This window comes from Canis lupus, chromosome 2 (assembly GCF_048164855.1).
Source record: "Canis lupus baileyi chromosome 2, mCanLup2.hap1, whole genome shotgun sequence".
Lineage (NCBI taxonomy): Eukaryota > Metazoa > Chordata > Mammalia > Carnivora > Canidae > Canis > Canis lupus.
This window is the reverse complement of record NC_132839.1, coordinates 9,745,130-9,760,320: the sequence shown is the minus strand read 5'-3', so window position 1 is coordinate 9,760,320 and position 15,191 is coordinate 9,745,130. Positions and strand designations below refer to the sequence as shown.

Below are 15,191 nucleotides of genomic sequence, written 5' to 3'. Positions count from 1 at the left end.
TTTTTATCAAGAATAGATGCTATATTTTGTCAAATGTTTTTGCTGCACCTATTGAGAGGATCATAGATTCTTATCATTTTTTTGATTAATGTAGTATATCATGTTGATTGTTTTACAAATATTGAACCACTCTTGCAGCCCAGGAATAAATCCCACTCAATTGCAATGAATAATTCTTTTAATGTACTATTGGATTGGATTTGCTAATATCTTGTTAGAATTTTTGCAAATGATAGTATAATTTTATAAATATGTTAAATATTTTGTTTCTGTTTTGGCTTTTTATCTTTTCTTTATTTCCATCTTACCTATTTTAGAATTAAAATTATCTTTACTGACATTTGGGTAAAACTCTTTTCTTTCCTTAATTGATGAATTTTCTAAAATATATAAATAAGGACCAGAAAGAAATATGGTAACAGTAGAGAGAATAACATTCTAAAAACAGCTACTTCCCTGGCTCCTTTTAATAAAAATTGATGACAAGAAGACTCTTTAAAAAAATCTATGCTTAAAAGATCAGATGTGTTTTTTAACTAGCTATTAGTCAGCAAGTCTTATAATGACGGTGATAATTTTACCAACTGGAATAATTTGCTTGTTGGAATGATTTTATGTCAGTCCTTACATCAGGAGTTTGTGAACTAGACATTGAACCTCAAACAATATCAATTAAGTGTCATGAACCAGGAGGTACTGAACTATAGAGTTAGTAGTATAGGAAGACAATAGATCTTTCTTTATTCAATCAAATTCTTCACACTAGTCTTTTAAATTTATCTTCTAGTTGATAACCCACTCTTCTTATCAAGATAAAAGGAAAATCTTATGAATTTTTCCCCTATTTTTTATATACTTCCCCTCCCTAATCTAAAAGTAGAAATATCTCTCAAGTAGGTATTCATATTAATTATGTATTTATTGAGTTTTTACCATGGGATATGCAGTAATCTATACACCCTACATTCCCATGAGGAAGATACCATTACTGTACCAATTTCTTATTTGAAGAAAGTGAGCAGACAGGCTAAAACACCATTATTTCGTTTAATATAAAATACAATCAACAGTAAGAAACACCATCATTTTATGTACCACTAAGAAAAAAAACACTGCAACTGACATAATGAGATAATGCTCTAAGGAAAGTCCTATACTATGTAGGTATTAGTCTCACCAGCTTTTGAAATACATTAGATCTATTAAGAAGGACTTGCCAATTTCTCCTGACTCAGCTGTACACCTTAACATGTGGTAGGTATCCTTTTAAAGGTATCTCAATAAAAGAACAATAAAGCTATCTCTACTTGTGGGACTCCTTTACTTAAGTTTCATAAAATGCCTGGATGTTACTTTACAAGAAAATGTGAACTAGTGGTCATTCCTTCAACATCAAATATTTGCATATATGTATTTATATTATGTATAATACATATATAAAAACTTTATAATCCCATGCTTGAATACTGCATTCATCTTTTTTGAAAAATTAACCCAGCAATCGCACTCAATAGGGACAGCACCACTAAAGTATGTAATGTAAAGTAATGATAATATGAACAGCCATGACCAGTTTACCCATACTCAGGCATTATCTACTATGTCACAATTACATCCTCCTTTACAGTTATTTCAAGACTCCATCAAATTAATACTAACCCAAGTTTAAGGATGTTAAAATGTGAAGAAAAAAAGTATGTCTCAGAATCAAAGAAATATGGAAGTTTGCATAATGTATCACCTATAGGGAGGGCTATATAATGTCCCTGATGGGTAGGCCTACTCACAGTTAGGCCTGCTAACAGATCAGAATCTATGGATAGAGAGAGGGAGCTGATGCATCATTAGCCTTTTACCCCTTGGATAACCACAGAGCACAAAGAGAAGGCTAGAGCTTGCTCTCTTTAAAACTTTTTACCAAAGAAAAAAAGGAAGCTACTCTTGGGTGGCCAGTCTCTAGCACATAGTCTCACTTTTGGCCTTGGGCAAAAAGTAACAAACCCTTACAAAGAAAATTTTTCTGCCTGTGAGATCTACCACAGAGAAGCATAAACTTACCCTTAGTTCCACTTTCTACTCATTCCCAGAAAGTCATAGCATCTCTAGCTCTTACCTGATGAGGGATTATAACCATTACTCACTGCTCAGCTCCATTCTTCCTTGCATGAATTCTTTAATAGCATTGCTAAACTGACTCACAAGTAACCATCAACGTAGTAGAAAACACGGGCTGACTCCCTTATCATTGGAGAAGACATGCTCAACTTAAATTTTGTCAACATTAAAAATAAAACAAAGTAAAATAAAATAATTTCACCAACATGGCTCAGTAGATATACTTTACTGAGAAATTCAGCTTTGGCAGGTGCTAAGCCATGAAACAAGGCAAACAGTGGGAATTTTTCTAATCTAGAAGGTTCCCTAATGTATGGCCCACTATCCCTCTCTTTTCTTTCTGAACTCAGCCTGCTAATTGTTAAAGTCAAGAGTGTAGATACATAAGCTTTCTAGTGGTTCTTAATATTATATGTCTGTGTATAGACTTTAGAACATTTGCTTCCCCACATCTTAGGTTTTAATTTATTTTCTTTCTTTTTTAAGGCTCCAGAAGCTCAAATAATGTTGCCATGTGAAAGGTTTACTTTTTCCTTCTTGGAAAAATCATTGTTCATAGCTCTGAACTTTATAAATGCCAAGTAATTCTTTAATTGGTTCTTGCAACTTGGTCTCATATACTACAGCTGAATAAAAAAATAACTATTTATAATACCCAGAGAAAATTCCCTGTAATAACACCCAAATCATACCGCCTTTTCAATTCTTACCCTACTCTAATCCATTTTTTACAAAGTCATGTTTTAAAGTTCTTAAAACATCATTTTATTATTTAGATTGACTTCCTATTGCATTCAAAACAAACTCTAAAGTTCTCACCATGTCCCACAAGGACCTTCATGAGCTAGCCTTTGCTTGTGTTTCCAACCAAGTGTTCTTTCACTCTCCTCTCCAAGCAACTTTGCTTGAAACGCACAAGTCTTCTCTAAATTGAACATACCCAAAACTTCACTGTCTCAAGATGTTTCCGCATGTGTCTCTTATGCCCAGAATTTTCTTCACGACCATTCATCAAATGGATAATTCCTTCTTTTGCTTTAGGGTTTTCCATTTAAATGCTCTCTGTTCAGTGATGCTTCCTTTTACCCCATATCTAAACTACATTTTACATGGAATTTTCTCTACACAATTGTTAATCCGTTTTTTTTTTAATCTCTGCACTTTTTAAGACCTGAGATCCACGCAAGAATATAGCTCCATAAAGGCATAGGTGTTAGAATTATATCTTCAATACAGTTCTGCCCACAATGTACAGGAAAAGGAGAAGAGAAAGCAAATTGAATATAGAATCACTTAGGAGCTGGAGGTATTTTTAGGGCACCTGGAAGGCTCAGTTGGTTGAGCTTCTGACTCTTGCTTTCAGCTTAGGTCATGATCTTAGGGTCATGGGATTGAACCTCATGTCTAGTTCCATGCTAAGCAAGGAATAGGTTTGAGATTCTTTCCTTCTCCTTTCCTCTTTCTACTTCTCCCCCTCTGCTCCCATCCCACCCCCACTTTCTCTATCTAATAAATAAATACAATCTTAAAAAAAATTTAAATAGTTGAATTTTTTAACCCCACTATGTCTTTTTTGTAGGCCATGTTTCTCAGAGGAGCAAAGAATTCTTTTCCATTTGATATTGAGAGAGTTTCCATAAAATATGATGTTTGAGAGAATATTTGTTAACTTCTAGAGTTCTCTGCTAAGTCATTTAAGCATAATAAAAAGATGTTATTCTGTATGTTAGTAAATTGAACACCAATAAAAAATAAATTAAAAAATAAAAAATAAAAATAAAAAATAAAAAGATGTTAACACCTGTAAGCCTTCTCATTAAATGTCTTATTTATTTCTTCAGGGAAAGAACAAACACAAAGTAAAATAAAAGAAATAGAAGGAAAACACTAGTACCATCCTCTGACATTAGCCTGTTTCTGTAAATGCCACTTAGGTAAGGATGGGTCCTATTTTCCATTATCTATAAAATGAATAAGTTAATTAAGACTTCAAAAATCTCCCTCAGATTTTTTTAATCCCTCTCAGATTTAAGTTGGACACTTTATGGTTATTTTCTTAAATCCATTGTTAGAAAAGTATACAGGTCAACTTATTTGGCTTGTTCATGTAAAATATTACTTTACCCAAATAGTAGAAAATAAATCCTTGAGACTGGTTCCAAATTCCTGATCTTTAATTTTTAATTTGAATGGATTAGGCTGTTTACGCTTCTCAGCTTTTATCTTTGCTGTACCTATATGATAACAAGTAAAAAAATCTTATGACATGTTTAAATAATTAAAACATATATACAAACATATGCACATATCTTAATAAACCCAATTTTTCTTTAAATGATAAGTGAGCTATTTGTGAACAAACTAAAGCCAGTCTAATTAAGCAAAAAGCACATTCTCCCAAAACAGTGCTGTCAAAAAGAACATTCCATGATAATGAAAATTGTCCATATCTGTACTGTCTCATATTGTAACCATGAGTTATATGTGGCTATTAAATACTAGAAATGTAGCTCCTATGACTAAGTGTTTCTAATTTTCATTTAATTTGAAATTTAAATATCCACATGCTGCAAGTGACTAGTATTTGACAGCAAAGCCCTAAAATGTAAAAGACTAATCTTTGACACTGCTAAAAATATGCTGTGCCAGTAAAATGTACTGCCATTAGGAGAGTGTTTGATTTCTCTAATGTTGCATGTTAATTTTTTAGTGTTTCCAAAAGAATTTTAATAGTTATTATTTATCTTACAATAATTCTTTCAGAAAGTACATGTATTAAATAATGCTAGGTAAATAGATTTAAACATGTTTCATTTTAAAGAAAACTTATGAACTCTAGCACTTAAAAAATGACAAGAAGCAAAGATACATACTAATGAAAGCCTGGCACATAAATAAAATATTTGGCCACATGCAGCTTCATTTATTCAAATAACATTAGCATATCTCCCCATATCTCCATGACAAAAATAAATGTAGTTCAGCCATATTCTGACAATGGGAGATGGGGGTGAGGACAAGGAATCTACCATCTTTTAATTTAATGAATTATATTTTTATAGTCACCTCGTATACTGTGTGGAAAGCATGACAATGGTATTAATGTAGACCATGCAATAAGTGAGACCAAACCAAAATAAATCCACCATTTCTGCATCCATCTTTGATCACCATCAGTGTCTTCACCACTTAAACAGAGAAAAATTAAAAATTTCAACTTTGTGTATCCCATTACAAATAAAGCCATAATCAGAGAGAAAAACAGAGAGAAGCATTTTTCTGTTAATTTGTCCCTATTGTTTGTTTTGCTGATTGTAAGTCCTCCAATCACGTAGTTTTCTTTTATCCTGCAGGATTCTAAATTTTTCCCTTTTCTTTCTTTTCCCACGTCTACTCAGGTAGCAAAAGTAATTCTTTGTTCTTCTTTTTTTTTTTTCTTTGTTCTTCTTAATTTTTTTTTCTCCAGCAGAAGTCATGTATTTGGAAGACTACCTGTTTAAACCTCACCTATTCTTTACAATCATTTTTGCTCCTTTAAATCATGCACACCTTTTAGGGTGACTCTTGTCATTTAAGATGCACAACCAACCCTTTATCTGGCATCTGACTCTTTAAATCACCTATGTTTGGATATCTCTTTCTTATAGTTCCTTCTCTGACTCAACTCAGATGGAGGGGTAATTAATTACCCTTCTAGTGACCACCTAATGACCCATAGGACCCTTTGTTAGGCTTTGTCTTCCATCTTCGCTGTAGTTTTCCTTGGTCTGCCTTTGCAGACTTTGCGGTGAATGGGGTGGGATAGGAATGTGAAGGATCCTGTGCTGGATTTGATGATTTTCTCTTTTTACTCACTGTTCATTTTGCAGTTTCAACATTCTTTGTCTTTAGTCATGCTAAGGCCATTATCTTGGAAAAGTTTCCATAGTTGTGAAGTTACTTTGTATCATTTAGGGAGAAGATTTGAGGAAGTTCATTACCATATAGTTACCACTGTCTTTAGTTCCACAGGCATGTAAGACCTTGTCCAACCACCTGTTGTGGGAAAATATCCACATACTCAAGAACCACAGTTTTGAAGGTACTGGTTTCTCACAGGCAATTCTGTTGTCAACAGAGACCTGATGAGGAGCTTGCATATAGACCTTGCCTTTCATAGAAGGTGGAGAATATTCCCAGTTTTATTCATTTATGAGACAACTCCTCATCCATTGCTACATTATTCAGGGATACTAGTTCTAACTTGCAATGCTACAAGGTTGCAATCTTGAGTTCCATTATCCAATAGGTATATATATCTGGACACGCTATGCACAAGGAGTTTCAACTCTAGATTGTCACTAGGGTTATGTGTTTCCTCACTGATTATAATATTTAGAAATTTTCTTTTCTCTTTTTGTTTTTTAATCCAGCTAAGTACTATAACCATATGCATTATGCTACATACAATTGTTACATATGTGTAAATAATTGATAACCAAGAAGAATGAGGAAAATAAACTAAAAGTGTAAGCAAAGAACAAAGAAAAAACAAAGAGCAAGCAAAGAATCTCCTTCTACTAGAAATAATTAGAAAGTGTAATAATATAAAGATTCCATGCACAATACTAACAAAGAACTTTAAATTACTAGGAATAAGCTTAATGGAATAGTCCCAATAAAGAAAATTATAAAACTTTTTTTGAAGGGCATAAAAGAAGAAGAGCGAACACAGAGCAACATATACCATATTCTTGCATAGAAAGATGACAATTATTCCCAACTTGATACATTAAGTTCAAGTATTTCAAATCAGAATGTTTTAATTATAACCTGAGATTATTATATTTATCTGAACGAGTAATGTTGCACAAATAACCTCTGCTCTTTGGTAAATCATTTTGAGGAAGGATTTATCCAATCAATGCTACAATCATATGGAAAGGTGTACTTATTTAAAAATTGTAGTATTGGAATGAGAATAGAGAGATAGATCAGACAACAGATTAGAGAGACAAGAGATAAGAAGGAAATCCACGTATATAAGAAATTTATGATATAGATAATGTATAATATCAGTAAAACATAAATTAATTTTAAAAAATGGAATGATCCATAAGTGTCATCAGTAGAATGAGATATCCCTTTGAGGGGGAAAATGTAAGCTTGATTCATTTGTCATATAAAAAAATAAATGGAAACTGGACATTGCATTTAAGTGCACAACTAAAACCAGACAAGGATATTATAAGAAAATTATAAGCCAATATCCCTGATGAGCAAAAATCCTCAACAAAATATTAGGAAACCAATTTTAACAATACATTAAAAGGATCATAAACCACAATCAAGAGGGATTTATTCCAAGCACACAAGGATGGTTCAATATCTGCATATCAATTAATGTGATACACCGCATAAGCATAAAAGATAAAAATCCTTTGATCATGTAGAAACATCATTTGCCAAAAGAATAAAAACTTACAACAAATTAAGTTTATAGGGAATATACATCAACATAATAAAGACCATATATGACAAAGTAAGATCAGGAGCAAGGCAAAGATACCTACTTTTAGTCGACACAGCGCTAGATATACTAGCCTGATTAATTAGGCAAGAAAAAGAATAAAGACATTCAAATCAGAAAGGAATGAGTAAAATTATCTCTGAAGACGATATGACCCTAAATAAAGAACTGTTGAGGGTACCAAGTCATGACATCATTCTATCAAGTCAGCTATTTCTGAATAATAGGGGACAGAGAAATCTATAGTTGTCATACTGTCATTCTTTATTGTCTTATCAGATGTTCCCTAGTCAGAGGCAATACTGTATGAGAAACCACAGGGATGAATATGGCATCTGTGTCTTTGAATGCTGTTGCTAGAAGAAGCACTATATGTAGATAACTAAATGTTTAGACATTTCCCCAAAGAAGACATACAAATAGGCAAAAGTAAATGAAAAGGTGCTCAACATCACTGATCATCAGTGAAATGAAAATCAAAACCGCAATGAAGCTTTCACTTTATAACTGTCAGGATGCCTATTTTTAAAAAAAGGAGAAAGAGAAAGAAGAAGAAAGAAGATAGAAGAGGTGGGGAAGAGGAAGAAGAAGAAAGAAAATAACAAGTGTTAGCAAAGATGTTGAGAAATTAGAACCCTTGTGTACTACTAGTAGGAATGTAAACGGTACAACCATATATGGAAAGTAGCATGGAACTTCCTCAAAAGTATCAAAAATAGATGATTTAACAATCCCACTTCTGGGTATATATATCCAAAAGAAGTTAAAATAGAATTTTTTTAGATTATTTATTTATTGGAAATATTTATTTATGTATTTATTTATAAACATATTTAAAAATATATTATTTCAATATTTGTTTATTTCAATAGATAGATAGATGATAGATAGATAGATATTTGTTATTTATTTGAAAAGAGAGCACAAGCAAGAGGGAGAGGGAGAAGCAGGCTCCACACCAAGCAGGGAGCCCGATGTGCAACTAGATCCCAGGACACAGGGATCATGACCTGAGTCAAAGGCAGATGCTTAACCAACTGAGCCACCCTGGCACCCCTGAAAATAGAATTTCAAAAAAAAATATTTGCTCACCCATGTTAATTGTATTATTATTCACACTAGACAAGGGGTAGACATGTTATGTCCAAGGGGTGGACAAAATAAGTTAAATCCACATAGACAGATAAATGAATAAAGAAGTATATACATACAATGGAATATTATTTAGCCTTAAAAAGGAAGAAAATACTAGCATATGCTACAACATGGGTTAACCTTAAGGACATTATGCTAAATGAAATAAGACAGTTATAAAAAGACAAACTGCATGATTCTGCTTATATGATGTATAAAATAGAGTCATAGAAAGCAGAATGGTGGCTTTCAGAGATTGAGGAGAAGCAGATAAATGGAATTTACTGTGTGATGAATATAGAGCTTAGTTTTGCAAGATGAAAAATTTCTAGCGATCTGTTGCACAACAATGTACACATGGTTAACACTCCTGTGCTATACACTTAAAAGTGATTAAGGTGTAAATTTTAAGTCATGTGTTTTCTCCACAATTTTTCAAAAACATATATGCAGAATTAGTAATAAGGTTGTCATTATAGTGTTTTTAAAATTATATTTCAAACAGTAAAAATCAAAGTGTACATTCTAGATTTACATGTACCCACATGTGCATATCAGTTACATTACATATTTTTCCTATAAATATGGTTATTAAAAATTAAATATATGTGTTTATAGGTACAGTATCTATCCAATAAATATTTTATACAATGTGAACAACAACAGATAAGGAAATAAAATGGCTTACCTAAATGCAAAAGTACTGTTCTCAGTGTCCTTAATAAGGAGTGCTACTATCATATAACTCAAAGAATATCCAAGCACTACTGAAGATTCAATTAAGCCTGTAAAATGAATACTGATTATAAAACAACTACATAAGCTAGTTTTGTCACGATAAAAATTATATCACTGAAATAGATTACTTCTGAAAGCCTCATAGCATACTTTATCATATGAGTCAGGGTCCTCCTGAGAAACAGAACCAATAGGATATTGAGAGAGATTGTTAAGGAATTGTCTCATGCAATTTATTGGCAAGTCCAAATTTGTAGGGCAGGCTGGCAGGCTTGAAATCCAGGTAAGAGTTAAAGTTACAATATTGAGTCCATAATGAAGCTTAAAATCCACAAGGTCACCCAGAAGGATGGGAAAACTGAGGCAGAGTTTCTATGTAGCAGTCTGGAGAAAGAATTGCTTCTCTTTTGGGAAACCTCAATTTTTGCTATGAAAGCCTTCAGCTGATTAGATAAGGCTCACTCACATAATGTAATCTGCTTTTTTTTCTAAAGATTTTTTTTAATTTTTATTTATTTATGATAGTCACACAGAGAGAGAAAAGGAGAGAGAGAGAGAGAGAGAGTCAGAGACACAGGCAGAGGGAGAAGCAGGCTCCATGCACCGGGAGCCCGACGTGGGATTCGATCTCGGGTCTCCAGGATCACGCCCTGCGCCAAAGGCAGGCGCTAAAACGCTGCGCCACCCAGGGATCCCCTGTAATCTGCTTTAAACAAAATCTACTAATTGTGTTACTCAGATCTAAAAAAAGTATAGCAGAAACATCTAAACTGATGTTTGACCAAACAAATCTAAAGAAGTTAACACATAAAATCAACCATCATATGTATCATCCAATGCACGTATTAAAGAAACTTAGATAAGGCAACTATACAAATCACTGTATCTCATTTAATCTGTATATTTAATGTAATATAAATATATTTTCATTTAATATAAATATAAATTCAATATACCCAATTTCACTTTAATTTGTGGAAGCTTTGTTTACTTCACCTTAGCTGCCATAGTGGCAGGGGGAGGCAATAAAGTAGATTTCTTTTTGCAGTGTGTAGATGTGCATTTTAATTACCATGCAGTAGAACCAAAAGAAAAACAGATTTGTTGCCACCCTCAGCTAACACTAATAAATCACTACAAATTTTTTTCTAAAAGCAGACATAAATATGAATATCATCTATTTTAATTTATTGACATAACTTTCCTTATTTCTGGTGGAAAAAATATTATTTTGGGGCCACATGCTATTTACTCTTGTCATCTTCACAATACTTTAAAAAATTTAATTATAAAAACATGATAGATAACTCTGTACAGATAAATGATCTACCAAGACCAGGGCTATTGTAACATAAAGAAATACAGATCATTGTGAGATACGCCCCTGGCTAACTTACTGTAGGATATCATGGCATAAAACACTGGAAACAGAGGGTACTACACTGCAGTTAATTAAACAGCCTATCACTTCTCTACTTGATAGGATGAACAAGATTATACTTTCATTAACTTCAAAATATCTGAGCTCCTCAAAAAGATGAAGCGAGTTAATGTACATAAAGGGCTTAGTACAAGGATGATGATGATTTCAATACCACACTGAATCAAGTACTGAGGAGGCATGAAACAATACTTCTATCCCCTTATGAACATGATGGCAGCAACTTCCCAACTATGTTCCCACTTTAAACATATGACTATTCAGGCAATTCAAACAATTTGAGACTTTTTCCTAGAGAAATGAAATGTGGCGTGTACAGTTTGATATGAAAACATATGTATAAATGTTATGTGTATTATATACTAGACACATATAGAGAGAGAGAAAGACTATAGTTTTTATTACTTAAGAAAGTATGTATTTGGGATGCCTCGGTGGCTCAGTGGTTGAGCGCCTGCTTTCTGCCCAGGGCGTGATCCTGGAGTCCCGGGATCAAGTCCTGCATTGGTCTCCCTGCCTGGACCCTGCTTCTCTCTCTGCCTATGTCTCTGCTTCTCTGTGTGTGTCTCTCATGAATAAATGAAAAATCTTTAATAAAAAAATATTTATTTTTCCTATTTCCCTTTATCTCTTTAATGACTTTCAGATGACTTGTCTACAATTCCAAAACTTCAAGAAGTTCCTCAGAATTAGGTAGTCCAATGTGATTCTGAAGTCAAACATACCAGTTATCATTTATTATAATTATTATAGGGCCCTTATAGGGCCAGCAATTAGCATTTGCGTATCAGTTTAGATAGGTGCACCAAGGTATAAAAGCTCAATAAAAAATCAAAATAGGCCAATCATATTAGAGAGGAAAATAAACTTACCTATATAAATACCAGCTGAGTGTGTGGCAACACTATTGCCAATAAAGACTACTCCAAGGACATAAAGAGGCATTCCTGCTATTCCCTGCACAGTCTGCCCCAGGATGAAGGAAGCTATATATTTTGTTGAGAATGATGAGGATTTCTTGCAAATCTTGGAAGTCTTCATTTCTTGGCAAATATCTTTTGAAAAGATAATTACTTTTTTGTTAAATGAGTCAAAAGTCAAACATACAAGAAATATGCAATATCTCTCATGAAATATTTTACCTTTTACAAAGCTATTTCCACCTTATTTTTTTTTAAGTTAACATTTCATTTATACTCAATGTAGCAGTTCTAAAATCAACCATCACATTCTCAGAAAAAAAAGTTATGAAAGGAAATTTGTGGGAATACTGGAAAATATGAACATATTATAAACCAAATATAAGTGTATGCACAATAACGTATATACACAATGATGTGTGCATACCTATGCATACATATATATATATACACATATATTGTGTATATACACACACACGTTTCTCTTAAATTTGGCATCTGGCACCCCTGACTTTTGACACCCAGGGAAAAAATATTTCTAATGTTCTATATTATATGTATTATCAGATTATCAAATTCTGCATTATCAGTTTAGTTCTATATCTACTTTTTCAGCCATCTTCACATTAACTTTGTGTCACTCTGTTTAAATAATTTACCTTTTCAGACCCACTAACTTCTTGAACATGGGTTCATAAGGAGAAGGCATTATACAACAAAAATTTATTTCTGTTAGTCATTACATAGTAATTCACGAGATTTTAAATTCGTTTAGGTGGCAGTCTATTTCTTATGCTTTTCCTATTCACATGCTTGTAAAACAGTAGTAAATGACTATTTCTTAGAATTGCATTTGTTATTAGATTGGTAGATCCAGGCAATGCTTTTAGATCATTCTGAATGTGTTCATTTTGATTGGAATTTAACAAATGCTCTTAAAATATTTTCATGGAAAACTGGCTAGAATGCACACAGCAAAATAGTATGCTAATGGAAATTTTCGTCTGGTTCAGTATCCATATCGAATGCTAGTTGACGCTATGTCAAGTGGGAGGAGGTTTTAGAATTGTGATTCAAAATACTGAGGATTCAATTTTACACAGATACATTAAACTTGTGGTGACATCAGTATAAATGTGATAGTTTAAATTCCCTGATCTCTTAGTCCCTTGAATTCTTCTCCTCCCAAATATATGTGTTCCACTTAATTCTAAACTTTCAAAACCAACAACTACAAACCCTTCTTAATTGCAATTTCAAGCATTCCACATTCAAAACACCCCTATCTTTCTGGATCACTTCTAGTAACCAATTCCAACAATCCTTACAACCCACTAGGGTTTTGATCCTGCTCCTTTTCACCATCCTAACTAATGTCCTCTCATGTCCTTAATTTCTCCCATTGACATCTTAGCACTTTTAAATCCTTTGCCCTCTTATCATGCAATCCCTTGGTAAAATTGCAACCTTCATCAAATTAAATTCTTCTCCCAGCTTCACTATTACACTTATAAAGCTGAATGTGGCTGGAGGAAAATAAACAACGATGCAAATCTCACTTTCAATTCATAATTATGAAACTCAAGGGTGTCATTCAGCCTTCTGATAATCAAATATGTCCCTAGTGTGCTACTCTTGACTTCTCCTATAAAATTCAATTTGTGTGTTTCCCTTCTCCTAGCGATCAAAGTCCTGAAATCCCCTGCTGTCCAACATCTGAAAACAAATGTTTTCCACCAAGGGAACAAAACATTATAAATGTATGTGAATATAATATAGTTCATATTTTGATGATATATCAACATACTGTTTAATATATGAATTATATAGCACACAAATATATAAATGCATTTAATATGAACTATTTACTTATATTGTGAGCACACATCATAAGCATACTTTTAAATATCATAAGCATGTATATACACATATATACACACATTGACTTTTTCCACCATGTCTTGCTAAAGTCCAGTTTAAAGTTGCCAAAATGGTTAAATACATTTTAACATTGTTATGACCTATACATAGCAAGAAAGAAGCCAACACAACCAGAGTCAGAAATAGTTCTGTGAAACTTCAAAATAGCCTTTAACTACAAGCAATAGCAAAAAGAGTGTGGAATAATTTTTTTTAAATGAACAAAGTGAAGAAGCCACTAATATTTTTAAATTCCAAGCCCTATGCCAAAGTGCAGCTCCCATTTTGAAATGGTAGGAGTCTGATCTTTCTTTTTCTGTGTGTTTGTTTACGTATTTATTTGTGCTTTTATGTATGTGTGTTGAGGTCAAAATAAAGGATTAGGGAAAATATACTGTGGGAGATATAAGGAATTACCAAAGTTCTCAAGAGGTTTATAATACATATGAAAACTGACAAAAGAAAAACAATTTTATAAAACAATTATCCCAAAATATTCTTTCTTCTTCCTATGCCTATCTCTTACTTGAAAGTATATATGATCATGAGAAGATGAGAGAAGGGCATACATATGTTAGTAGGGAGCTACAATTAATTATCTTAATAAACTTGGTAACATACATAGGTACAGATGGGTAGATGTACAGACCGATATTATAAATTAGTTTAAGTTCCTAAGCCAATGGTTTAAATGAATAATAAGATGTACCTTTTATAATCTTACCTTCAATGTTTATACTTGATTGATAATTTCCATCACTAAAGTATGGAAAAGCAAATAAAAGTGATCCAAATCCTACCAAAAAGGAGGAAAACGTAATCCATCTTGGTATGTTTCCTTTTCCTCCATAGTATGATATAAACACTACTATCAGGCAAGATGAAATATCATAAGTCAAAGATAACAATAAATTCTCAACATTGCTCAGATGATAGGCCTTCTGAAAAGTATCAATGCTTAGATCTATGAGACCAAACACAATACCTAAAATATAAAAAGAAAATAAAAAGAAAGCAATATGCATTTTAAGAAACAAAACAGAACACAATGATACTCATTACAAACCAAAACAATTTGCATTGATTTAAGTTTATTTTACAGTATTCTGACTGTTTAAGATCTATAAGCACACAATTTGACTTCTAAAACACTAATAGGCCTTAATCAATAATAATATTTGCTAATTGAATTTTTGTACCAATTTTGTATTTATTTATTGAAAAATACTGATCTTTTTTAGTCATCTTACTTAGTATTCATCTTTATTTTAATGTATTATATTTCAATCATAAAAATGAATAAATAGCAATCTAATGAATATTTATCTACAAACCAGAACAGGAAATAAAACATCAAAATATTTGAAGCCTATCATGTGTTCCCCAAACACATTCCCCTCTCTCTCTGTAACCC

The 15,191-nt window shown here is 32.6% G+C and overlaps 1 protein-coding gene across 4 annotated transcripts in view; it reads right to left on the bottom strand.

Moving 5' to 3' along the window:
• SLCO6A1 (solute carrier organic anion transporter family member 6A1) overlaps positions 1-15,191 on the bottom strand; it is a 94,614-nt gene that overhangs the window by 67,568 nt on the left and 11,855 nt on the right. For 3 of the 4 annotated variants that reach the window (XM_072789411.1, XM_072789420.1, XM_072789391.1), the window contains exons 2-6: positions 14,502-14,762; positions 11,810-11,992; positions 9,447-9,543; positions 5,182-5,303; positions 4,240-4,349 (exon numbers count right to left, since the gene is read on the bottom strand). In XM_072789411.1, coding sequence (XP_072645512.1) covers positions 4,240-4,349; positions 5,182-5,303; positions 9,447-9,543; positions 11,810-11,992; positions 14,502-14,762 — 773 coding nt within the window. The remainder of the gene's footprint in view (positions 1-4,239; positions 4,350-5,181; positions 5,304-9,446; positions 9,544-11,809; positions 11,993-14,501; positions 14,763-15,191) is intronic. The other variant, XM_072789401.1, reaches the window with a different exon arrangement.